The 27,025-nt window shown below is 44.6% G+C and overlaps 1 protein-coding gene across 1 annotated transcript in view; it reads left to right on the top strand.

The window, feature by feature from the left end:
* SLC39A11 (solute carrier family 39 member 11) overlaps window positions 1–27,025 on the top strand; it is a gene marked incomplete at its 3' end in the record, with an annotated part of 291,548 nt that overhangs the window by 146,943 nt on the left and 117,580 nt on the right. Inside the window, exon 6 of the mRNA XM_079724775.1 lies at window positions 23,428–23,598. Within this exon, the coding sequence (XP_079580901.1) occupies window positions 23,428–23,598 (171 nt within the window). The remainder of the gene's footprint in view (window positions 1–23,427; window positions 23,599–27,025) is intronic.

Here is a 27,025-nt window from a genome sequence, read left to right on the forward strand (position 1 = left end):
GCCAGCTTCCCCTCGAGGTCCCTCTTCTTGTCTGCACCCTGGAACCTCTCTCAAGGTGGTAACTTGGAAACATCACAGGGCTCATTTCATTTCTTTCCCCTGTCTCAGAGATTACCGTCTTTTATTTCCTGTTGCCCACTTCAAGTGGTTGTTTTATATATTTTGTCTGTTTTGTTTCGGTTGTTTCGGGTGAAAAGTTAAATCCAACCCGTTACTCCATCTTTGCTATAAACAGAAGCTTCTGAAAATACTGTTTTATGTTTATTTGGCTATGAAAATCAGTTTTTCTTATCCTTTTTTTTTTTTTTTTTTTAATCTCACAGAATTTTTGTTCCGGAGCACATATTGACCAAGATGAGATTGTAGTTAATATACTTGGTCAGGGAGCCCTATGCTTTTAATTAGCGCATACCAGATTTATTTGTTTTTTTTTTAACATCTTTATTGGAGTATAATTGCATAACAATGGTGTGTTAGTTTCTGCTTTATAACAGAGTGAATCAGTTATACATATACATACGTTCCCATATCCCCTCAGATTTATTTGAATTACAGCCTCTGTAATTCTTCCTTGCATTTTCATTATGTGAAATGTAATGTGATGTGCACATTTCATCTTCACGTATCAGGCTTGTAGTTGACGCAGATGTCAGCGTTTTCCATTTTAAAAATGAGGAAAGAATGTCACACACATTTTTAATGAACATCTTTCAGGCATACTGATCCTTAGTGAATAGAGGTCTAGAAATATCTTTTTGCCTTTATCCTGGTTATGTTGAAACCTCCGAGGGATGTACCACCAGATTTCAGGACGAATGTGGATTTTCTCGCTAATCCATCATCATGCTGCTATGAATGTGAGCTTCCTAAAGATGCAGAATTGATGCAATGATTTTTCTATTTAGGCTTAAAACCTCCAACAGTTGTAGGATAAAACCCAATGTCCGTAACACAACAAAAAGCTTTTACTATCTGCCTCTTGCCTGTTTTTGTGGCGTGATCTCTTATCGTCCCCCTCCTACACAGCCTGCATTCCAGGCACAAGGGGCTACTTGCTGTTCTAAAAAGAGAGCCCCATTCTTTGACATTTCCTTGCCTCAAGAAATATTCCATCTGTTTGGAGAAGCACTTATCCTTCAAGATGGTTCAGGCATCTCTTTCGATCTTAAGAAGACTCCTTTGATCTTCCAGGCAGAGTCATTACTTTCTCTTGCTACCCTGGAGCCTCAGCAAGCCTAACACCAGTGTTATCATTTTGTATTAAAACTACCTGTAACCATGATTCGGAAAGATGCATGCACCCCCGTGTTCATAGCAGCACTGTTCACAATAGCCAAGACATGGAAGCAACCTAAATGTCCATGGACAGATGAATGGATAAAAGCAGATGTGGTCTATATATGCAGTGGAATATTACTCAGTCATAAAAAAAGAATGAAATGATGCCATTTGCAGCAACATGGATGGACCTAGAGATTATCATACGAAGTGAAGTAAACCAGACAAAGACAAATATCATATGATATTGCTTATATGTGGAATCTAAAAAAAAGAAATGATACAAATGTATACAAAACAGAAATAGACCCACAGACATAGAAAACAAACTTATGGTTACCAAAGGGGAAAGAGGATAAATGAGAAGTTTGGGATTAACACATACACCCTACTATATATAAAATAGATAAACAACAAGGACCTGCTGTATAGCACAGAGAACTATACTCGGTATTTTACAATATAAGGGAAAAGAATCGGAAGAAGAATATATAACTGAATCACTTTGCTGTACACCTGAAACTAAAACAACATTGTAAATAAACTATACTTCAATTAAGGAAAAAAAACAAACAAACTATCTGTATGTTCCTCTCCCCTTCCTTCAGATGCACTAGGCGGTGAGTTTTTTAGGGCAGCAACTTGGTCTCTGTTTATCCCTGCATCTCCAGTGCTCCTGCAGCAGTGGCTGCAGTGCAGGGGCACCAAGGATTGAGCCCACCAAGACCATATCTCTTCCTAGCTTGCTGGAGAACCAGCAAGTGTAGGCAGAGCCTGCTAAGTGTGCCTGACACAGTTAAATGACCAGGTAAATCATAAAACTCCATCCCGGTAGGTCTGTAAGTCTACTGAGGAGACAGTGTAGTAGTCTCTGCCTAAAACAGAGCCCTCCTGCAGTTCAGACCAGCATCCATCTGGGGTCCTCACTCAGGCAGTACCGTGTCTGTGCCGTTCTGGATTGGAGCTTTGGCTGCGTGGGGTCCGGTGTGTCTCTGTGGCTGTTTGAGACAGCTGGGCAGTGCAGCCCTCGCTTCTCAGAGTTGTTCCAGAGCAGCAGATCCCTTCAGACCGCTTGTCTCTCCTCCTTGACCATTCTCTCCCAGAGAGGGTTTGGCTTTGTAGGATTTTACATCCGAGTCTCTCAATGTCCTTAGATTCTGCAGAATGAGGTGGTGTTTGGTTGTTGTTCAGATTTGTTTGCTTATAGTTTTTAAAGAGGTTGTGCGTTTTCGTGTTGAAGTGGATCACTGTGGTTGGTCAGGAGAGAATATTTTGCTCCATGTTTAAATAATGGTTTAAAGAAGACTCTTATTGTCTTTCTGGATGGAGGTAGTCATCTCTGTCTCACAGGTTTCCAGAGGTGGTTGCCCTGAAAGATAATGTTTTAGCAAATGTTAGACTATGCGGGTGTGTGTGTGTGTGTGTGTGTGTGTGTGTGTGTGTGTATAAAATCATTATACATATATGTATAATTTAAAAAAATTAAATCTGAAAATGGAAATATAATGGCTCAATGAAATAGCATCAGAATATTATTTACATGTATTACACAGATCACGTATGTATTTATGTATGTAGATCTGCCCATCTGTCTATCCATCTGCCTATATCTGCCTGTCTATCTATGTATATCTGGATAAGCAACCAACCAACCGGCATGCTTCAGGGATTCCAAATGCTCCCATCTCCTTGGTTGTAACATTTTTTAGGAAGTGCAAACTGGTATTACTGTTAACCTCAGTAAACTACATTAGATCAGTAAATCTATTTTTTTTAAATGAAAGAAAAGGAAGGGAAAAAAAAGTTACTTTGTACTCCAAAGCACAATTGACAGTGACTTTGAAGGACACTAGCCCTCTCCTTTTATTGATGGAAAGTCTCTATGATCTTTGGCAGCAGCTGATCCTTCCTGAAAGTTGAAAATGTCAATATGATCGTGGAATTTTGAAACGTTCACATTAACAGCCAAGGCACGTTTCTGCTGTGCGGGCGTGGAGAGTCGGGATTGGACGGCACGTGAAAATTCTACATTCAATCCTGTCATGATCTAATTTTTTCTCCTCACTACGAACCTCCTGATTTGGGGGATTTAAGTGAAGAATGGACTAGGTGTACTAGACACGCCATTAGCCTTTCTTTTATGTTTTTATACATGTAATACAGGTTCATGGTGGGAACTGCTGAGATGTAGTCCGTGTTGTATTTGATGTGTGCCCACCAGGGGACTCCCACCCATCCCCCCTCACCTGTCCTTCAGAGCGGGCAGTATTATCATCCGCACATGGCAAGCGTGGAAACTGAGGTCCAAGGGTACCAAGTGACATCCCTCAAGATGCATAACCAGGAAATGGTAGGACTGGGGTGTGAACTTGGGTGTCCGGGGAGCCGGCTCCTGGGAAGGGAGTGAACCCAGAGTCTCATCTGGTCCCCCAGAACCGCTCTTCCCACACCCTTCATACCCGGTGACAGAGAGTCCTCTGTGTCATTACCTTGGAGAAGAAGGAAAGGAGAGAAGCCTGGAGAGGTGAGAAAAGGGGAAAGTGCCAGAGAGCCTGCTGCGGGCTTTCCCCTTGTCTTGTTTCCCTGGTGTGTGTCTCCTGGAGGATCCAGCGCCTTCAACCAGCCCACCAGCGACTCAGGCTGGGCCCGCCCACCGTTCTTTGCTTTGATTGACATTCCCCCGAAGAAGACGAGGAGAAACTGCTAGGCTACCTCAAAGCAAATGTGCGCACGCGCTCTCTCCCTCTCTCTCTCTTTCTCTCTCTCTCTCTCTCTCTCCCCCCTTCCTCTCTCTCTCTTTCTCTCTCCCTCCTCTCTCTCTCTCTCTCTCTCTCTCTCTCTCACACACACACACACACACACACACACACGCACACGCATATGCTGAAAAGGTGAGGAAAGGGAAGCGTCTGGGACTCACGGCCGCGGTAGGTCGGCCAGGAATTTCCCCCTTGTGTCTCCCTAGCGGTGCCAGCAGATTTTTCTTTCCACGGTCCACCCTCCACCCACGAGTCAAACATGAGTTTGCCGTCATACGAACTGACTTGTGTTCTTTTCCACGGAGAACACCCAGGTTGGGAGGGCGGTTTTTCTTTACTAGCTGGGACCCCGTTCTTGGAGAGTCGTTTTTTGTTTGTTTGTTTTTCTTAACAGTGTGGGTAGCTGTGCCGAGGTTTACTTCTGCCCTCTGTCCGGAATGGTTTTTTTGGTTTGTTATTTATTTATTTATTTTTTATTTTGCGGTACGCAGGCCTCTCGCCGCTGTGGCCTCTCCCGTTGCGGAGCACAGGCTCAGGACGCGCAGGCTCAGCGGCCATGGCTCACGGGCCCAGCCGCTCCACGGCACGCGGGATCCTCCCGGACCGGGGCACGAACCCGTGTGCCCTGCATTGGCAGGCGGACTCTCAACCACTGCGCCACCAGGGAAGCCCCGGAATGTTTTTTGAACAGATAAATAGTGTGGAAGTATTGCTGGGGAGATATTTAGCTGATTAGGAAAACAGACCTTCAGAGACAGACATTTAGCTGCATTTACATAATGCAAATTATGTGTAAATTATTTGCATCTCAATGATATGCTAGCGGCTCCTTATTTATAAGCCCTAAGCCCATGCTGATTGGAAATGAGCCCACCTAACCCAAGAATATCCAACAGGGCCTTGATGGGGCTTCACCTTTCTAGCGCTGTAGGTTACGCTAACATAGGGGTTCTTCTCACCTAAAAGAATACAGGTGCTTCTGCCCGGTGCAGGTTCTCTGTGGCAGAATGTACTTTGTGACGCCCTCGTCCTCTCCCCCAGGAAAGGGACTTTGTCTGCTGATCCTTGTCGAATGCTGTGCCATTTACCCCCGCTTTGTCCATCATCTCCTGGAATTTCTTCCTGGTTAGTAAGCTCCAGTCCCCTGTCGCATCCCCACATAATCCCTTGTTATTCTTTATGTGATTTTCTTGAATCTGACCAGTGTCTGGGAGCTTTCCATCTTGGTGAAGCAGGGCTTGCTTTCTGGAAAAGAAGAGGAAGGCAGAGGAGGAGACCTGTGCCCACTTGCCCTCACTGCCTCTCTCATAGGTGCCTCTGGGCTCTTCCGTTTCTGGACCCGCTCTTCTCTGGATGGGCTTTGGCACAGGATTGACACGTGACTGGCCTGATCAAGAAGATTGGCTGCTTTTGAGGGCAGAGTGGTTAATCCGGCTAGAACTCAGGCCAGGAGACCAGTACAAGGAACTGGGGATTTGCTTTGGGTGAGAAGATGGGCCCGAGTCTGGGCCTGAAGGCCAAGTTCAAGCCCTCTTTGTCCTCAGATGTCTAGTTTGTTCAGCACGGCGGGTGCCGAAGCTACAGTGGGCAAGGCAGTGATGTGCGTCCTGGGGGGTCTGCATGGTGGAAGGAAACATTCGTGTGCCCCAAACGCTTCAGAGAATTAGTGGGTCGAGGGGACTTGGGGTTTTAGAAGCAGTGGTGGCAAGGCTGAAGAGGAAAGAGATTGAGGTGGTGTGGCTGGTGGAAACGGCCCCACACCGGCAGTCAGGAGATCTGGGTCTGAATCCCGGTCCTTGCTGCTTTGTAGCTGAGGAGTGCTCATCCCTATGGCAGGATCACCCAGTCTCTGAGCCAAGTTTTCTTACTTCAGTCCAACCTCTCTTGGTTGCTGATGACAGGGATCAGTTAGACCAGGTGGAGCCAAAGGGATTTTTATTGGCTCCCTGGTGGGGAGGGTAGTACCGGAAGCTCATGGGAAAAGGGGGAGCTTCAGGAATAGGCATCAGGTCTGGAACAGGGAACATGGCACCACTGAGGTGACTTCTCCACCCGATGTATTTCCCTTGTCTTTGCTGGCGTGGCCAGGCTTGAGTCCATGGGGCAGGGTCCATGGGCATTATGTGTAGACCAAGGACTTTGATGGGCTGGCTTGAATCATAAGTCCATCCACGAGCTGACTGCTGTGGACTGGACGCTAGAGCAGGTTTAGGGTTGGGTGTTGGGTCTTCCCTGTCTGAATTCTGAATCACTAGTAAGAAGCAAAGGAGGCAGATGGAAATAACAATTTCACTGTCATTACCAATGAAGGTTAGGTTAGAGGCAGTGGTTTTGTATGCAGCAACAATGGGATTCATGATGGTAAATGCAGAATTAGGCAGACTTAGCCACCAATCACAGACACATCTGTGGAGCCACATGTGCCCTGGGCCCCCCCCATAAGACTTGCCACATGGGGGATTAGACCAGAGACATGTTACCTGTGGGCGCCCTGGCACTCAGGGGAAGAGGGAGGGGGCTGAACCATGCATGTCCCTCCCCCCAGATTCATCTCTCAGGAAACTCACTTCTTCCCCACAGGAGGTGTGAAGGGTGGGACAAAAGGCCAAGAGTATTTAGGGAAAATTCCTCCTCCTGGACCAAGAGGATAGGGAAGAAGCATTACACACACACGCACGCACGCTCACGCACGTACACTGTAGGCTGTCAGTTACAGGAAGGGGGCGGAGCTGGGGATAGTGGCTGGGCAGCTACTTGGAAGGAAGGATGTTGGGTAGGGCCCAGCGCTAACCCATTCCTTACCTGTAAGACAGGGTTCATACCTCCTAGAGCTGCTCCTAGGCTTAAAGAAGATAAAAAGTTCTCCAGGTCACTGGACATCTGGGGCCTTGCAGGGTATACAACAAACACCCGGTCAGTGATAGTTGATCCTGAATCGGGGAGCAGAGGGGGTCATGAAGCAAGGATCAGCTTCATCTTGGGCTGCTGTGTGTCACGGGGCAGGGGGGGATTGGTGATTATATAAGATTATGAGTTCGATTATCCTGCTTTTCAGGTTGGCATTTACTATTCATGGAACTGCTCTCCCCTCCTTTTTTTTCCCCCCCTTTGTCTCCTGGGGAGGATTAGGTTGAAGTAGTGTCTTCTGTGAGTGGGTAGTTAGGATAGCACCTCTAATAGGGTTAGTATGCAAAATATTTAAGTAACCTCCTCTGTGCCAGGCACCGTGCTGGGCGCCGTAGATGTAATTGTGAGCAAAGCTCAGGCCCAGACACAAGAGGCGATGGCCTTGCAAACAGACAACAAATAAATGATGCACGGGAAAAATGTTAAATATGATGGAAAAGTAGGCTGCAGAAAGCACCCCTGCTTAGACACATGTTCTTTTTCATATAGCATTTAAATTGAGCCTAAGAAGGAAGGGCTCAGAAACCACTCCTAAAGATAACATTTACATCACAGAAGTCTCAGAACAAGAAATATTGGTCCTTTTAAGTTCCACCAACATTTGGCCAATTTTAAACTGGTGATTTATCATTCCTGTCCAGCCACCTTTTATTATTCTAAACACCAAACCTCACTGGAGGCCTGGAAGTTAATTGGTTGTGCTTGACTTTGAAGTGATTTGGACAGTAAGCACATCTTTTCTTCTGACACGAAAAGGAATCTTGAGGATGTATTCTTTGTTTTTTAATTTAATTTTGTTTTATATTGGAGTATAGTTGATCTACAATGTTGTGTTAGTTTCAGGTGTACAGCAAAGTGAATCAGTTATACATATACATATATACGTTCTTTTTTAGATTCTTTTCCCATATAGGCCATTACAGAGTACTGAGTAGAGTTCCCTGTGCTATACAGTAGGTCCTTATTAGTTATCTATTTTATATACAGTAGTGTGTATGTGTCAATCCCAATCTCCCAATTTATCCCTATTCCCCTCTTTCCCCCTTGGTAACCTAAGTTTGTTTTCTACGTCTGTGACTCTGTTTTGTAGATAAGTTCATTTGTACCATTTTTTTTTTTTAGATTCCACATATATGTGATAACATATGATATTTGTCTTTCTCTGTCTGACTTACTTCACTCAGTATGACAATCTCTAGGTCTATCTATGTTGCTGCAAATGGCATTATTTCGTTCTTTTTTTATGGCTGAGTAATGTTCCATTTTATCTATGTTTCAGTATGTATTCTTAGCTCTCTGTTTGGCTACTGGAAATTCTGCATCGTGGGCATCTCGACCTCTAGCAGCTAAGGGGAATCTGGTTGAGAACCTCTGATATGGGAGAGTGTATTATGATATGGAATGTATTTACGATTTATTGCTGTGTAAAGTCATGTTTCAAAATAGTATGATTCAATTAAAAGATGTGTGTGTGTGTTTGCATTTATCCACACACAGTATAAATATAGAGAAGATTGTTAGGACTTTTAAAAGGTGGTCGCTTCTGGGTGGTGAGTGGTTTTCTGTCTTTCTTTGTGCTCATCAGTATTTTGTATATTTCGTATAATGGATGGGAATTTGGGTACTGTCAGAAAATATTTTAATACATTTTAAGGGAAAAGAGTGCTTTTACTTGAGGGCACAAAAGAGGTTGATTCCCCTGGGGCAAATGAACTTGCTGCTCATTTAGAGCACGTCCTTATGTTATGAATGGTTGGAATGCGCTGTCCGTGAAACTCATCTTGGGGAATTTCTTGGGCTAGAACAGAGTTCTAGAAACTCTGGCACGGGAGACAGCCGCTCTCTCCTACTCACCAGGGTTGAGTGGTCATTTAGGCCAGCTGTGTCAGAGGCTGTGTCAGTGGCTGTCTCCAGAAGCATAGAAGGTTTGTGCTGGAAGGGGCCCTGGAGTCTGTCTAATTCAGCTCAGTTACACTCGGAAGAAGCAAAAACCTTGAGCGGTTGCGACTTTCCTAGGGTTACGTATAGAGAACTGGAGATAGAGTTGGCTTGAGAATTGTCTACCATGGATTCCGTTCATTTCGTTTTGTCTTTCTAAAGAGAGAAAAATACGGTGCAACTTTAATGTAGAATAAGACATTGCAGACTTAGATGTCTGAGGACACGAATCTCTCCCTCCCTCTCTCCGCCCCTGTCTCCCCTAATAGCTGCTTGGCTCCTGAACCCCTTCAGCATGTTTGGGGTTCTCTCCCTTCTGCCCCATCTCGCCAGTCTTGGTGAAAGACAGAGCCTGGCTTTCAGGATAGAAGCTGGACTTCCAGCCTGTCTGGCAGCTGGAGGTGACCTTGGCTTGGCCAGTTAGATGGACCTGACGGCAAAGGGGGCAGTGTTACAGCAGGAGTGGCCAGCATTTTGGGACATTGGGGATAAGGGTGCCACCCTGAGGGCGACGTGGGGGCATTTTGTGGGTGGAGCAGGAAGTCCTGATCTCCCATGGCCCTGTCTGGGTTCCAGGTTGGGTTCTGTGGCCTTCCTGGGTTGGTTCCACGAGCCCCTCCCTCGGGACACTTCCGATGAATGAGTTGGTTTCTGTTGCCCAGCACTGGGAACTGTGACCAAGAAACACTTCCTACTGAAGCCAGACATGGACTTGCAGTCTCCTTTGCATCCGAGTCAAGCCCCAGCTCTCTGATCTCCTTGTAGCAAAGACAAAAAGCAAACCCTAAATCTTCAGGCCTGTGCTTATCTTTTTCTTTTTTCGTTGTTATGTCCAGCGATTATCCTGTGATCCAGCATCAACTGTTTGTATCCCGAAAAGCAAAGAAAATCCATAAACCATGAAATTTTTATGGAATTTTAGTCTCACTTAAACCTATTTAGAAGCACCATGTTTTCCTTTCAGTTTTGCGGCCTTTGACAAAGTAAGATTTTGTTTTCCATTGTGGTTTGCAGAATGTCATGCTGTTTGTTAATACTGGCAGTGTGGATACTCTCTTGATTATAGAAGCTAAGAGTTTTCATCTATCCTGTCATGTTTTGATTCCTGGTGACCAACTTCTAGGATAAAAGAGGAAATGCTATATGTATAAATAGACAGAAGGATTATATTGATTTAGACCCTATATAGTCCCTGTCTATAGACCCTATATTGACTTAGGCAAGATGAGAGAGTGTCTTGGTTTGAAGGAATTTATTTTTCTCTCAGTTCTTCTGCTGGTGATTGCATTTCCTTACGATGACCCATATCCTCTTAAAAAAAAAAAAGAAAAGGATTTTTATTTTCTGTAAGGAAATGATGATTCCTATCAAGACAGTTCAATTACTTTTCATCTTCTCGTCTTAAATTCCTTTACCTTTCCCACTGCGTGTTTAGAAAAAAGTCATATGAATCTTTAGGTGCCCAGTTATGACCAAGGGTCAGGTATATCTCTGTCTAGTACTTTGAGACACCAAATTAGGCAGTAGTATTTGGACTAAAGTACATTTTTAAAAATATTTATTTATTTATTTATTTGGCTGCACCCAGTCTTAGTTGCAGAAGGCGGGCTCCTTAGTTGCAGCACGTGGGCTCCTTAGTTGTGGCATGCGAACTCCTGGTTGCAGCATTCATGTGGGATCTAGTTCCCTGACCAGGGATCGAACCCGGACCCCCTGCAGTGGGAGTGCAGAGTCATCCCCTGAGCCGCCAGGGAAGTCCCTGGACTAAAGTAGATTTAAGTACAGAGGTAATCCCTTGACTCACTTGTAGTTGGGCAGTCTAAAACATTCATTTTTAGAGTGTAGTCTGTATCAGAAATACGTTGGGGTGAGAGTGAAGGGACATATGGCTTGTACAATGCAGATTCCTGGGCCCTTCTCCCAGAGGTTCTAATTCAGGAGGTACCGGGGTGGGGAGGGTCTAGGAGTCATCTTTTAAGAGCCTCCACCATGCACAGCAATGGATGTCTTCATTCTACACTTGGAGATACAGTGGTCTTGGCTACGAATCTTTATCCTCAGAATTACAGGAGATAGCAGAGCGGCCTTATGTCAAAGGTGAAAGTGACCCAAATGACTATGAAGTTCATGTTAGCAGTTGGACACAAGCCTGAAATAGGTGCTGTCCTCTTGGACAACTCCTCCTCGACCTGGTAATTTACAACCGTATAAGTCAAGTGAGGAGCCCGCATCTTTCCCGGAGAGGTTGAGAGTCCTTGTAAAGCTCTTGTAAGCAGTTTTCAATTCTCCAAGATGCCCTTTCTCTAATGAGGGGGCTGGAACTCTTTTGAAGCAAATGTCTTCTGCTGGTGGATCCCCCAGTAGTTACGGAGGTCTCTTCCCCACCAGGGTGTTTGCACTGAACACAATGTGTAGGGTAAGCTAAGAAGAATTAGAGGCAGCTCTGGAGTCCACGTGGGATTTATTTTTGGAGAACAGTTAATTCATCAGGAATGAGCTCATGTTGATAAAGCAGTAGAAGAGCTGACCTGGTAGGTGGACGTTTTAATCTTATTGGAAATCTTGGTTCCGTTGACCGAGAGTAGAAATTATTATCTTACTTAGCTATTTGGAACAAACAACGTTTTAGTGGGTGGTTTGCTTAATGGATGAGAAATCTTTAGCTAATAGTGAACCCATTTCTTCTTCTGGCGTACATTTAATTTTTTACCAATTACGCAGACCTTTTTGTTTCTCTGTTGTAGCAAAGCAATTGCTTATTCATAAGCATCAAAGCTAAGGCATGGATGACTTTCAGGGCCTGGAAAATATGTACTGACTGAAAAGACAAGGGAATCTAATCAGCCTTCTTACACAAATAGCACTTCACCCTCTGACAATCATGTGGATTGAGATTATTAGAATGATAAATGGAGAAGTCTATTATAGTTACAAAGATTGTAAATAAGGTTTTCATTATGTTTCTTAAACTCCAGTTGCGTCTCTGCCTAAGGTTAGTAACTAAGCAAAGTAAATACTTCAGTTGGGACTTCCCTGGCGGCGCAGTGGTTAAGAATCTGCCTGCCAATGTAGGGGACACGGGTTCGAGCCCTGGTCCGGGAAGATCCCACATGCCGCGGAGCAACTAAGCCCGTGCGCCACAACTCCTGAGCCTGCGCTCTAGAGCCCGCAAGCCACAACTACTGAGCCCGCGTGCCACAACTACTGAAGCCCGTGCACTTAGAGCCCGTGCTCTGCAGCAAGAGAAGCCACCACAATGAGAAGCCCATGCACTGCAACCAAGAATAGCCCCCGCTTGCTACAGCTAGAGAAAGCCCGCACGCAGCAATGAAGACCCAACGTAGCCAAAAATAAATAAATACATTTATAAAAATAAATAAATACATATATACATACTTCAGTTATCTTTCCATGAAGTTTCCTTGGTCTCTAACAGAATCTTTTCCTACCCTGGATTATACATGACCCATGTAGTGGATCATTGAAAGATTTTTCACTGAGACGAGTGTGTGGCTGCTGTCAGAGGAGAGTGCAGTCGGTCTGCCCAACTCCTTCCCGCCCTAGAACTCGGACCCTAGATTGGGTAAGTAGGACTGTTGGTTAAAATACAGGATACCCAGTTAAATTCAAATTCCAGAAACAATGAATACTTTTTAGCATAAGTATATCCCCTGCAATATTCGAGATGTACTTATACTGAAAGTTTCTGTTTTATCTGAAATTCACATACAGCTGAGCACCCTGTCTTTTTATTTGCTAAATTCAGAAACTCTAGCAAGGGTCCTGTCCACATTAGATTTTTTTGCTATACAGGCAGACCTCGTTTTATTATGCTTTGTCTTACTGAGCTTCACAGATTTTTTTTTTTTAGACAAATCAAAGGTTTGTGGCAACCTTGCATTGAACGAGTTTTTTTTTTTTTTTTTTGGCTGCGTTGCGTCTTCGTTGCTGCGCGTGGGCTTTCTCTGGTTGTGGCGAGCGGGGGCTACTCTTTGTCGCGGTGTGCGGCCTTCTCACTGCAGTGGCTTCTCTTGTTGTGGAGCATGGACCCTAGAGCACGCGGGCTTCAGTAGTTGTGGAGCACGGGCTCAGTAGTTGTGGAGCACAGGTTCAGTAGTTGTGGTGCACGGGCTTAGTTGCTCCGTGGCATGTGGGATCTTCCCGGACCAGGGCTCGAACCTGTGTCCCCTGCATTGGCAGGCAGATTCTTAACCACTGCACCACCAGGGAAGTCCCTCGAACAAGTTTTATCAGCCCCATTTTCCAGCAGCATTTGCTCACTTTGTGTCTCTGTGTCACATTTTGGTAATTCTCACACTATTTCAAACTTCTTCATTATTATTCTATTTGTTACGGTGATCTGTGATCTTTTTTTTTTTTTTTTTTTGCGGTACGCGGGCCTCTGACTGTTGTGGCCTCTCCCGTTGCGGAGCACAGGCTCCGGACGCACAGCCTCAGTGGCCATGGCTCACGGGCCCAGGCACTCCGTGGCATGTGGGATCTTCCTGGACTAGGGCACGAACCCGCGCCCCCTGCATCGGCAGGTGGACTCTCAACCACTGTGCCACAAGGGGAGCCCTTAAGATATTTTTAAGACATGATGCTGTTGCACATTAATAGACTTCATCATAGTGTAAACATAACTTTTATATGCACTGGAAAACCAAGAAATTTGTGGGACTCGCTTTATTGCGTTATTGGCTTCATTGGGGTGGTCTCGAACTGAACCCACGGTATCTCTGAGGTCTGCCTATATGTACTGTTGGAAAAACTGCTTTGCTGCATACAAGAATCCCAGGGGTGTGGGGGGACAGAAGGCTAGGGAAGCAAGAGAAGCTCTCAAATATCCTCTGCTTTTGAAAAGAGTGGTGTTTCATATGACACAAAAGAACCTATCTATGAAACAGGAACAGACACACAGACATAGAGAACAGACTTGTGGTTGCCAAGGGGGAGTTGGGGGTGGGTGGGCAGGATGGATTGGGAGTTTGGGATTAGCAGATGCAAAGTATTATATCAACTATACTTCAGAAAATAAATTAAAAAATAAAAGTACACTGTCTGCAAAAAAAAAAAAATTAAAAAAAAAAGAAAACAGTTGTGTTTGAATATTGAGAGAGAAAATTAGCTTTTGGGGCCATACCAGATAACAGTATAAATCAAGCAGATAACACTTTTGAAAAAAAATTTATTTTATTGAAGTATAGCTGATTTACAACGTTGTGTTAATGTATGCTGTACAGCACAGTGATTCAATTATACACACACACATATATAATTTATCATATTCTTTTCTATTATGGTTTATCACTGGATATTGAATACAGTTCCCTGTGCTATACAGTAGGACCTTTTTGTTCATCCATCCTCTGTATAACAGTTTATATCTGCTAATCCCAAACTCCCAATCCATCCCTCCCCTACCCTAACCGCGCCTTGGCAACCGCAAGTCTGTTCTCTATGTATGTGAGTTTGTTTCTGTTTCATAAGTAAGTTCATTTGTGTCACATTTTAGATTCCATATATATGTGGTATCATATGGTATTTGTCTTTGTCTTGTTTACTTCACTTAGTATGATAATCTCTAGGTCCATCATATTGATGCAAATGGCATTATTTCATTCTTTTTTATGGCTGAGTAGTATTCCATTATATATATATATATATATATATATATATATATATATATATATATATATATATACATATATATACCACATCTTCTTTATCCATTTATCTGTCAGTGGACACTTAGGTTGTTCCCATGCCTTGGTTATTGTGACTAGTGCTGCTGTGAACATAGGGGTGCATGTATGTTTTTGAATTAGAGTTTTGTCCAACACTTTTTTTTTTTAAGGGCACTTTGCCGTCTTGAGGAATGTCAAAAAGGAATTTAGCAAATGGAGGCTGAAATTCCAGTGTGACCAGGTGGTTTCACCCGTCTGATGTGTAATAATGCCTGCTGCTCCCAGCTCCATCTCATTATTCACTGACACACATAAGTGGATCACAGGAAAGTTACTCGTATCTGTAAGGAAATAGCTAATCATATTCTCATTCCTTAAAGAGGCCTTGTTTGGACAGAGGACCTTTCACAAAAGAGGAAAATAATATGCCTGGAACTATGAAAAATGTTCAATTTCACTTGTAGTCAAAGATATACAAAAGAAGGGAAATGTCATTTCTCCCATAAATGAATACACTTATTTTTAAATGAGAAATACCCAAGCTGACTAAAAAATGGCATGATGAGAACTTGCAAACTCTGCTCAGGGGACTGTAAATGGCATGGCCTTTCTGGAAATTAATTAGACAAGTACATCGAGGCCCTCTGATCAGCATTTCAGCTTCTGGGAACTTTGTTCAGATCTCTGATTGTTTATATAGGTTAAAGATTTTGCAGTGATATTTATGGGGAAAAAAATTTAGAAGTAGTCGAAACGCTCAATGGTATGAGAATGTAGATAGTAATTTGTACTGCTTGAAATGCTTATAAGGGTTTTTAATCACATGGCGGAAATGTTTGTGTTACGTTTAGTGGGAACAAAAATAGTCTGCGGTTGTATAATATGATCATCTCAGTTATGTAAAACCACCTGAAAAAACTTGGAAGGAAATACACCAAACTCTAAATTTTTTTTTTTAGCTGATGGGATTTCAGTTTTCTTCTGTATACTTTGAGGTTTTCCAAGTTTGCTTAAATATGCATTTATATCTTTAGAATCAGAAATGAGGTTATTGGGAGGAGAGTTGTATTGGGGGTACTTGCCCAAAGGAGAGATGGATTAATGGCTGAGCAGCCCTGCCTTGACCAGTTCAACCGACTAAACTTATTAAATTGATGACATTTAAATGAATGTCCTGCCATTGGTTCTATGCCCGGACTTTACATTTGCAGCCTAGATGTCGGTCTTTCCAAGGGGTTTCGGAGGATCTAGGGACACTCCTGGGTGGGTGACCTTGTAAGGAATTTCTCCCAGGAAAGGCGTGAGCATCGTTTTTCCTTCCCTCTTTCCTCTGTCTCTTGACCAACGATAGACTGCATTATATCACACTCTACTGCACCCCCAGCTTCCCTGTTCCTGACAGTTGAGGCACGTTTCAAGTGCCCACGGGGTTCTAAAGACAGCATTTAAGGCAAAATATTGAAGAGTCAAAATCTGCCCCGCCCCCCTTGAAAATCCTTTTTCTTTCTTAAACCCCCAGGACTTGCCTCCTACCCCCCAAGATCAAAAGCCAAGAATGAATTTGTTTTGTTTTTCTCTCCCTTTCCACTGATGCCTCTCCTTTCTTGGGAGATCGAATCCAAAATTAATTCCAGGAGGTAGTACTGGAAGGTGGAAGGGGAGCCATGGGTCAAAGAAGGGAATTTCTTGTTGTTTCTTTTCAAATGCATCTATCTGCATTTGCATTTGTAAAACGCACGTGTGATACAGCTCCGCTGTAGTTCAATATTAGGAAACCAATTTTTGGCTGGCAGTTACTTACAAGCAAACAGGGAAGCACCTGAAAGATTTAAGGATCTTTGCACAAAGATCCCCCATCCACCCCCAACTGCAATAGGAATTTTCCCTCATGTGCTAAGCTCTGTCTCCTGGGATAGGTCAGCCCTTTTACATGTTCCAGCAGTATGTATGAATCATGAAGCCGTAAAACAGAGAATTGGTTCGTGAAGTCAAGCGGTACTTTCCCTGGGTGGGTGGGTGCCCATCCTGGGTGGGAGAGAGCAGAAGAGTACGCCCCCGTGTGGCAAGAGAGGAGCACTGTATCTTTTGGAATCTGGAAAAGAAAGAGCGACCGCTCAGGCTTGAATAAAAAAGAAATGGTTTTGCAAATGATTGGCTTGGAACTAAGCAAAAATGCCTTCGAGCCGTTAAAAGCTAGAGTCCCAGAGGCTAAGAAATTTGGAAAATATTTCTGTAGTTTTAAAAGAAACAAGTGGAATATGAAACTGTATATTAAGATGTATAACCGGGGAATTCCCTGGCGGTCCAGCGGTTAAAACTTGGGCTTTCACTGCTGTGGACCCAGGTGCGATCCCTGGTCGGGGAACTAAGATCCCACAAGCCGTGTGGTGTGGCCAAAACAGAAAAAATAAAATGAAATGTATGAGGAAAAAATAAAATTCAAAGGAAGTGTACCAAAAAAAAAAAAAAAGTATGTATAACCAATTGCGATAACTAACATGAATCGTACTTTTCAGGTGCCAGGTTCTGTGCCAAGTTCTTTACATATATTTTAGTCCTCGTAACAGCCTTCCTAAGTAGATATGGCTATGAAACCCATTTTACTATAAAGGCACTGAGTCACAGATACAGCATTTGCCTAAAGCCTTTATGGCTAATGATTGACAGAGCCACAGTCCCATGGTTGACAGAGCCATGTGATCCCACAGTCGATGGAAGCATGATCCCACAGCAGCCCATGTGCTCCAGCACCTGTTCTCTCTACCACGCGCACTAGCCGCAAATGTGCAAAACATCAACGTGCACATACTGGACGAGGGGTAGGAACAAGTGACAGTCAATGTATCGGGGATGTTGTGACTCTCTTTGGGGAATGGTCTTTCACGTAGTTATATTTACAGCTTTACAAAAAGGAAACAGTACGAGAATTATGGATAGGTTTAGAGACAGAAGCAGGCTGTAGTTTTGAATGTCTCCAAGCTGAGGCGTCTTCTGCCAAGATGGGGGGAACCACACTGGCTCTTCCTTGAAGTTCCACGTGGCTGCTAAGAAGGGCCTCCATGGGCCTTGCTTTCTCTACGTGCCAAGGTTGATGTAACCCATGTTGAGTAGTTGCTTCACGTGCAGTGTTTCAAATTCAGCCTTCATTCTATAAAGGGAGTTGTGCCAGTCCCACAGATGATGGAAGAAACAGAACCAAATTTCTCAGCAAACATTGCCGCACTCATGTTGGTAATGGAATTTCTTCTCCCCAGGTTATTCTGATTCTCTGGGAAACGAGAAGGAAGGGGAAAGAAATATAAGTGAATGGATCCTCCTCTTTCCCTGCTTTTGATCAGCCTTTGGATTTTGTGTGTGTAGACTGCATAGTGAATATATATCGCTCTTCATTTTATGTTTTATAGCAGGGGTTTAGAAAGAAGGAGTTTTTCCAGGGGTTTGAAGCCTTCTGTGTTGAGCAGATGAGGATTTGCCTATTTGTGCTAATTCAACCAGATCATCTCCAGTGATCTCTTGGGGACATTTTTAAAGCTCTTGTGGCTGGTGATCTGTTAATTAGTGCTGCCGTTTTTCACTGGAGGCCTGAGCTTCCATCACTGGGCCTATTAGATTTGGCTGGTTACATCATCACAGGGACAGCAAACATCCTGTGTTCCTGCTGAGACTGGCCCCCGGGTTATGAAACGAAGGTTACCGTGGCATTTATCTAGCAAGATGCGCTCAGTCTGACGACCTTGAATCCATAAGGATTCAAACATTATTTTTAAATCGTCTGTGTATTTTTTTGCTGGAGGGAGGAGTGTAAGCGCCACTGTACTTTCAAAAGCATCGCTGATCCCAGATGGTTTAGAGCCTGTGATCTAAAGACATCAAGGCCTTTCACTTCAAGGGGTGGAGGCTTATCCCCTCCCCGCCCCTTCCCCGGCTTGTGCCCACCAGACCTGGCTCTGTTTTTACTGTGCAATATAACATGTTGGTATAAGAATCACATCCCTCGTTTGAGGGAGAAGAAAGCAGGGAACAAAAGGTGTCCAATAAGGTCACCCGGTGATTCAGCGGGAAAAGTGAGCTTTGGATTGGTCTGTCTGTTCTCCTGTGGTTCTCATTCTCAAACTTAGCGGTGGGGTGCCTCTCCCGGAAGGATAAAGTGGGGGATGGTAGGCCGAGCCCCAGCATTGGGCCCCTTCTTAGTGTGGATTCACAGACGCTTGAGTTTAATTTTTTTAAAAATGTTTTTTGATGATGGGCAACCTTGAAGTCTTTCCTTTCCACCTTCCCGAAAGGATTGTAACCCTGTGTCCCGTGCTTGGTGTTAATAAATATTTCCTACTTAACAGCTGCTTTACACTTAAAACAGTAGATCTGATGGGTTAAGAAACAGCTTTGCCTGAAACGTTTTCAGGTTTGTCCACGAGCAGGAGTGATTGATTACAGATACGAGGTTCCCTCTGAGCCTTTTCTGCCTTTTCTGGTGTCGTGTAGTGCAAGCTCACCGGACTCTCTCCGAGCTAAACATCTGGGGTTTCAGCCTCCTAAATGTCACTGCAGAGACTCGCTCGCGACCCTTTTTGGCGAGCAAAGGGGCAGGTCACCACTCCACCCCCCACCCCTGGTCAACCATGGGGCCCAGGTGAAGAAGTGGCTTCTGGCAGGCAGAGGACCCAGCTTGACTCCTGCATCCATCTTGGACTGGCTGTGTGACCTGGGACCAGTTCCTCCACCTTTCTGTTCTTCGGGTTCCTTGTTTGTTAAAGGGTGTGGTCTCCACTTCATGGGGCTTTTGTAAGGATCGAGGGTCAATTGAGAATAAGTTCTTGGCACCTTCCCGGATGTCGCTGATGACGTTTTTCATTTCTGAACCCAACATCGGATGTTCCTTCCCTAAAATGTCCTTCCTCTTTGTCAAATCCTACTCGAAAAATGCCCAGACCTTTCCCCTCCCAGGAAATCTCACGGGTGCTTATCACTCTGGCAACACCCCTAACCCCACGCCAGGCCTCCTTTAAGTGGACCCTTTGTCCACGGCGCAGGCATTTTACTAGACGGTGTGCAATGGTTTAAGCAGCCTTTCTGGGAGAGACAAGAGGATTCATTGCTGGGGATGCATCTGGACTCTCTGTAACGATTTATTTGGACTGTTTTTCCTTGTTGCAGACTCATTAGTGGCTGTTACCAAACGGTGGCTTATTTAACTTTCTCAAGTGCATCAGGCGTTCATACCCTCCCATTTCCCACTAGGAGAGCCAGTGACATCAGTTTTCACACCTCGGGACCCCAGGGCGAGGTGTGCATCCTCGTCCCGGTTAATAACTATGCCTCTCGATGTTCCTATTAAACGCGTGTTTGGTGCTGGAATTTGCTGGCGCCCGTCTCCGTTGTTCTCTGTGCATTATTTGCAGGAAATTCAGAGTCGCATCCTTTTGGGACACTGACAGAAATCAGTCTAGCCTCCCATGCTTGTTAGAGAGTGTGAATTTCTGTCCCTTAGATGTACAGGAATGTGTTCACGTCTTCCCTGTCTGTCCTCTTAAATTATAAAATCCCAAAGGGAGGAGATGGGTTTTTTTTTTGTCCCTATCAACGCCCACTGGAGAGCATCCAGATCAGGGCCGTGTGTGCAGAGGAGGTCCAGGGAATCCGTGGTGCCCACTGACTGGTCCAGGAGACAGCTGAGCTCCCTCTGTCACCACTCGGCTTCCTTCCTACACGGCACTTGGGCCTGTTTGCTTGTGCCTTTAGTGTCTATGGGCTTGAAATCCCACGTGTGTTGTTCAGTTCCACAACCAGCCTCTGCAGCCCGAGTCATCAGGTGTTGTCAACAATATAAAAACACCCATGTATGCACAGAAACACACACCTATGCATACACACACAAAGACGGTCTGATATCTGAGGCAAGAAAGATGGTACCCAGAGGTAATCATATGCGTGTACACACACACACACACAGAGTATAGATGCCACATGGTGAATATTTAGCTTCAGCTCGTGCAAATATTGTCTATAGGAGGAGTTTTTGCTCTCCCCCGAGACAGCTGCGTCCTCCAGAGGCCAGTGTTGTGACTTGCACCTACTGACCGTTGGAGGGCTGACGACCCCGGCATTTCAGAGGATCGATAAAAGGCCCCTTCTCCCCAGTGGATCTGGGATCCAGCTGTTTCTAAGAGAGAACCAACTGGGGAGGAGGGAGTGTACCTGCTCTAAGGCTCTTTCTTACTGTTCAGGCTGCACCGGCTTGATTTGAATCAACAAACACATAATGGTTTTTCAAAAGAAGTGGTTTTTTTTCTTTTCATGTTCTTGGCATACAAACCGTATTCCACTAAGATAGGTTCATCCGGAAAGGGAATCAAAGATCTGATCCAGTTTATAGAGTGAGACCTTGGTCTTGAAGCACCTGAGAGGGTGACAGATAACTGCCCTTTTCTTGCTTTACTTCCAGGAGTAAGGAGAGGCTGCACCAAATGCCCGGGCTCAGGCATAAAGGAATCCTCAAAGTTTCTTAATTTGACTTTGGGAAACATTTTCTGCAATTTTCATCTTAGAGAGGAGAATTCTTTTGCTTGTGAAAAATTTGTCCCTAGAGAAGGGAAGTGGTTACCACGGAGAGTTCCCTCCTACCCTTCAAGTCGGCTGGACCCCATCTGAGCAGAGCATCCGTCAAGCTTCTGCTGTTTCCCCCAACCTGCGGAGCCATGAAATTTATCTTTCAAACCAGGACACTTTGGGGAGTGAAAGGGGCCACTGATAATCCCCCTGGGGTAACAAAGCCAACACTGGGCTATAGGGTTGCCCTGTCCTGTGGTGGATGTCCCAAAGACAGGCTCTGGTGACCTGTCTGGGACATCTGGGTCAGGCTCTGCCAATTCAGATGATGGAGGGACACTTGTCTCCACCTGTGTCCCCAGGTGTTTCCCTTCCTCTTCCAGGAAGCCTGTCTGAAAGATCCTTCCCTTGCTGTGAACTGCAGCCTGGGTTCCCTGTCTCAGTCTCGGTCCTGTGTTTCAGATCTAGGCAGTTTGCCTCCATTAGGGATTAGCAAATAACCCAGGAGACCGTGGGTGTTTGGTGTAATCTGGCCCTAAGAAATGACAGTTTTCAAATATATACCCAAAGGGGAACTTTGTTTTATTTTTATTTTATTTTATTTTATTTTTTTACATCTTTATTGGAGTATAATTGCTTTACAATGGTGTGTTCATTTCTGCTTTATAACAAAGTGAATCAGTTATACATATACACATGTTCCCATATCTCTTCCCTCTTTCGTCTCCCTCCCTCCCACCCTCCCTATCCCACCCCTCCAGGCGGTCACAAAGCACCGAGCTGATCTCCCTGTGCCATGCTGCTGCTTCCCACTAGCTATCTACCTTACGTTTGGTAGTGTATATATGTCCATGCCTCTCTCTCGCTTTGTCACATAGTTGATTTCCAATTTTGTGTTAGTTTCAGATGTACAGCAAAGTGATTCAGTTATACATACATGTATATCCTTTTTTCCAGATTCTTTTCCATTACAGTTTATTACAAGACATTGAATATAGTTCCCTGTGCTCTACAGTGAATCCTTGATTATCTATTTTGTATCTGGTAGTGTGCATCTCTCCCTCACCCCCTTCCCCCCAAAGGGGGATTTTTACAAGGAAGGTAAGCTCATGAAACCCAAGGGCTGGGTACCTTAGTCGGCCCATGAGGGTCAGAATGTCCTATGGCACCCAGGCTGCCATTTGTCTGTATTTCTGTCTGTCTGTCTCTCTGTCTCGGGCTGCGTGGTTTCCCATCTCTGCTTGTCTCTGTACATCTGTTACCTTCTGTCTCTCTGTCCGGCTGCCCCCTCCTCCCATTTGTGCACGTACGTCGTGGCTGCCCTTACATCACATGACCTTTCGGATGCAGAGCCCACACTGGGGGTCACGTGGTCCTTCCCCATTCCCGTCCCCCATCCCTGGGGAGAGAATCTGATTGGCTGAGCCTGGCATCCAAGTTGGTTCCCCCTGAGTCTGTGTGACCTGTAGGGCAGGGTCACCTCCTGCAGGAGGGAGGGGACGTGTGACAGCAGCCACAGTCCACATATAAGCACTTTGTATGGTCTGAGCGCTTTGGTGCAGCCTCTCATTTAATTCTCACAAAACCCTTGTGGCATAGGTCCTGTTCTTACCCCATTTTATAAATCAAGAAACTAAGGCACAAAGAGGTTAAATAGCTTGTTTCGTACCACACGGCTGATGAGTGGCTGAGTCAGGAAGTGAGCCAGGCAGCCTAGTTCCAGAATCTGTGTTCAGTACTGCTTCTCTTAAACAGGCAGTGTTAGGATGCCCCATTTTCATCTTTTTGCCCTTTTTCTTTTTTTTTTTTTCATTGATAAGTCCAGTACTCAGAGATAACCGTGGCTTACTATTTGACATGTATATTTTCAATCTGTTTTCGGTCCATACACATAAATTTAAACAAAATTGTGCTATCACGTTCTATATTATAATTTTTCCGTTTAGCAACATATTATTCAAATTTTTCTCATTTTTTTCTAACATCTTTCTTGGAGTATAATTGCTTTACAGTGGTGTGTTAGTTTCTGCTGTATAACAAAGTGAATCAGCTCTACGTAAACATATATCTTTTTACCCTTTTTAGTACCCATACATTGGGCACTGAATGTCTGTTCCAGGACCGATTGATGAATGAATAAGTGAATGAATGGAGGCGGGGAGGACCAGGCAGAAGCACACATGGTCCCTTAGGTAGTTAGGAAATAGACCATTTTCCAGCCCCGAAAGCTTCCTCCAGCTGCTGCTTGTCCAAGTACTGACGTGCCCGTTTTCAATCTACTCTCTCTTTCCATCCCTCTCTTTTTTGCTCAGACAAGAGTGAGAATGGCGAGGCATATCAGAGGAAGAAGGCAATGTCCACCGACCTTCCAGAGGGCCCAGCTGCCCCCGTGCTGTCTCAAGGGAAGCCGGTGCTGCCCGGCGGCAGCAGCTGGAGGAGGATCGTGCTGCTCATTTTGGCCATCACCATACACAACATCCCAGGTGAGGTCTTGCCCCGAGCGGTCCAGCCACGGGTCTGAGGGTCAAGTGACTCTGTCAGCTCAGTTGCCTGGCTGGAAAAGGGGCTTGGGCAATCATGATGCTGGTCCTTTCTCGAGGGGGCATGGGGGAGGGAGTGCAAATCTTTCTTGACTTTATTTTTTGGGTTACCGGCTCTAGATTGATCACTGCGTGTTAAAACTTCTGGTCCCAGTTACTGCAAACAGTTTCACTCCAGTTTCCACCTATGAGTTCCTTTCTTCATGTATTTGATACCAAGTCGTCTGGGCATAAATTCATAGCTGTTGCCCGATTGCTGTGGCTTGCACCTCTCGTAAACACAGAGTGTCTCTGGTTCTTCTTAATCCTTTTGAAAAGTATTGAATTCAGTACAGTTGCACACTGATGTTTGCCTTACCTACTTTCTTCATGGGGACATCTTTCTGAGATGTTCTTACCGTTACCGAGTCCAGGCTCGTACTGCTCACCACGTGACAGGTCAGTAAATCGAGAGATGAGTTGTTGGGGTGAGGGTTAGCGACTTTATTCGGAAAGCCAGCAGACTGAGAGGATGGTGGACTCGTGTCCCAAAGAACCATCTTGCCTGAGTTAGAATGCAGGCTTCTTTTACACTAAAAGGGGAGGGAGTAAAGTCAGACATTTCCTCGTTCTGGTCAGACTCCGGAGGGGGTGTGTGTATTAATTTCTTCCTTCCTGTAGTCATTCACAGGTGGGCCTGGTCAGGATGTCTCCTCTGAGCTAAACAAAGGTATTTTCATGCCCATGACCTGGGAGGCAGGGTTCCCAGAGATGGGCCATTATGTATAATTTAAGCTTATAGGCCACATGCCTTTAGTGATGAATTTGTTACAGAATACAAAGATTCTTCCCCATTACATTACCAATCCTTTCCTTTTTAACATTTTGGAGTAATTTGTTTTGTGTCTTTGGATTTATTTTAATTGAAAAGAAAACTTACTGGTGTTCTATTTCAAAAATAATATGTTTTTTATAGAGTAACTAGAAAAGACAGATAAGCATAAAAAAAGAATAAAGATATTATTAAAAAAACAAGCGGAGAGACCCTGAGGGTCTCCTTGGGTTACATTGCGGAATTCCAGCTCTACTACTTAACTAACTAGTTTATCTTGACAAATGACGTGAGCTCTCTGGACCTTGGTGTTCTCATCTGTGAATTGGGGATAATGCTATTACTGAGATAACTGGGATATTATTTACAAAATGAACTATACCAATTTTGATAATTAAAGAAGATTATATATATATATATACAGTCTGTACAGTACCTGGGCCATTTGAGCATTTGAAAAGTGGTAGCTGTTATTAGTGTTAATAATACTCCTGACTCCTTCAGTCTTGTGTTCTTAAACATTCTGATCCATCTTTCATAGTTTTGGAACTCAAGTTTGAGTGATAATCTTGCACAGGGAGCAGCCCCAGGTGATATATTATCTGAGTCCTTGCAGAGTTCATAATGTCAACCTGTTACCCCAGTACAGGAGCAAAGACTTGACTAGGCATAGCTTTTGCTAGAGGCACCTATTTCTCCTTAGAGCTCTTATAGATGTTGCTGTGTTATCTTCTGGCTTCAATACTGTAGAAGCGAAGGCCACGGCCAAACCGAGTTTCTTCCCCTGTGTGTACCTTGATAGTCTTTTGCTTGTGCAGTGAAGACTTCTTTTGGTCTTTAAGGAATGAAAATATCAATATGTTGTCTGTTGCAGTATATATATGAAATCTCTCAGCACATCTTGTCTAATCACTCAGCTCAGATCTTCCTCTAGATGAGAAGCCTTTTCCTCTCTTATTTCTGTCCTGATCTTAGGAATTTCTATCATAGGGTCATATAGGCCAATTTGCTCCCAGTTTTTTTCAGCATCTGTTTCCCTCTCATTTTTCTCTTGGCTTTTTCCCTTTGGGTTCTGAGTCAACTATTTTGGTTGTTTTCTGAGAGCTTGCTGTTCAGTATGTCTTGAGATGATGTCTTACATGGGACCCCAGCACACAAATCTGACCAAAGCGGGTTTGCCTGGGTGGAAGGATCTGGTCATACTCACCCCCAGTATGTTAAAGAGCTCATCGAGAGACCAGGGTCTCTGCAGAGGGCAGCTTCAAAACCTCCATGGTCACTTTCAACCTGTTAAATGCTAGTCATTCGAGAAGAGAAGTTACTTAGGCCGTCTTTTCAGTCATAATAGTTAGTGGCTGTCTTTCTACCATTTAAGACTCCTTCTTTAACCAGCCAAAAAGAATAAAGATCTAAATACAAATAGATGTGTTTCTGAAGGCCCCCTGGGGCTCAGTCCCAGAGTCTCAAGCTCCTAACTTCAGTCTAAAGGGAAGTTCACTCGCCCACCGTTGCCTTCTGGCAGCTTCGTGCCTTTTGATGAGAACCATTTCAAGAGCTTGTCTGTCGCCAACTTATCTTTGAAAAGGTCTCTTCTTTAGCACTAGCCTTCATGGTTTATTAAAAATTTAACTAGAGCTTTGATGTTCCCTGAGACTCTGGGTTTAAAGGTAGATTTTCACAGCAACTAAATGGATAATTGATTTTTTTGAAGTTTTTTTGTGTTGGCTGGTTCAGTTTTATATGTCCTGGGGATGACATTTTGTTTAAAAAAAAATTTTTTTTTAATGTAGGAGTTAAAAGGAAATCTTATTAGCGCGTGTGCTGTCTCCCAGAGGTTTCTGGAGCGCGAGGACCCACATGCAGACATGAGCGCACACCCAAAGCACTTGGCTTCATATTTTAGACACGTGTGCAAGGATAAATGAGTCCTGAAACTTCTGTGGCTCACAGTCCCCCCAGGAATCTGCTAAGAGCTATGGACCCTCTCGTAAGAGAAGGTTGCATGCAAACCAGTTACCAGGCAGTTTTGGGTATTCACAGATCTCACAAAGTCCACTCACGGCTCCAGAGCAGGAAGGAACCCCTGCTTTAGAGAAACAAACTGTCCAGCTGTGCAAGGACTTGAAATGTTTCAGGAGGAAAGGGTGATGCCCGATGGAGGCCGGCAGACGTGAGCCCTGCTCACCCGCGAGTGGTGGGTGCAAAGGCTCCCGAGGATGGGGGGGCTTCCCCCTTCACCAAACGTTCCTTCTATGGCTCAGCCCGAGGAGCTGAGTCCTTTGGAAAATGATCTCCCAAGGAAACGGCATGTTTTCTGTAAAAGCAACCCCACTCTGTAGCCTTGGGAGCACACTGTCTCTTAACGGGCTTCTCCTGCCATGTCACACAGACTCCTGGGCTCGGAGCCTTCCAGGGATTTCTGGGCTTTCGGAAAACAGGCTCCCTTTCTGTGTCAGAGTGGAATTAAAAATCAACCAGCCATCGAGTTCCCAGTAATCTCTTTTCATGAGTAGCTTATGGTCTTTGTACGTGAGAACGTTAAATTTAGAGCTTAAAGGG

This window comes from Hyperoodon ampullatus, assembly GCF_949752795.1.
Source record: "Hyperoodon ampullatus genome assembly, chromosome: 19".
NCBI lineage: Eukaryota > Metazoa > Chordata > Mammalia > Artiodactyla > Ziphiidae > Hyperoodon > Hyperoodon ampullatus.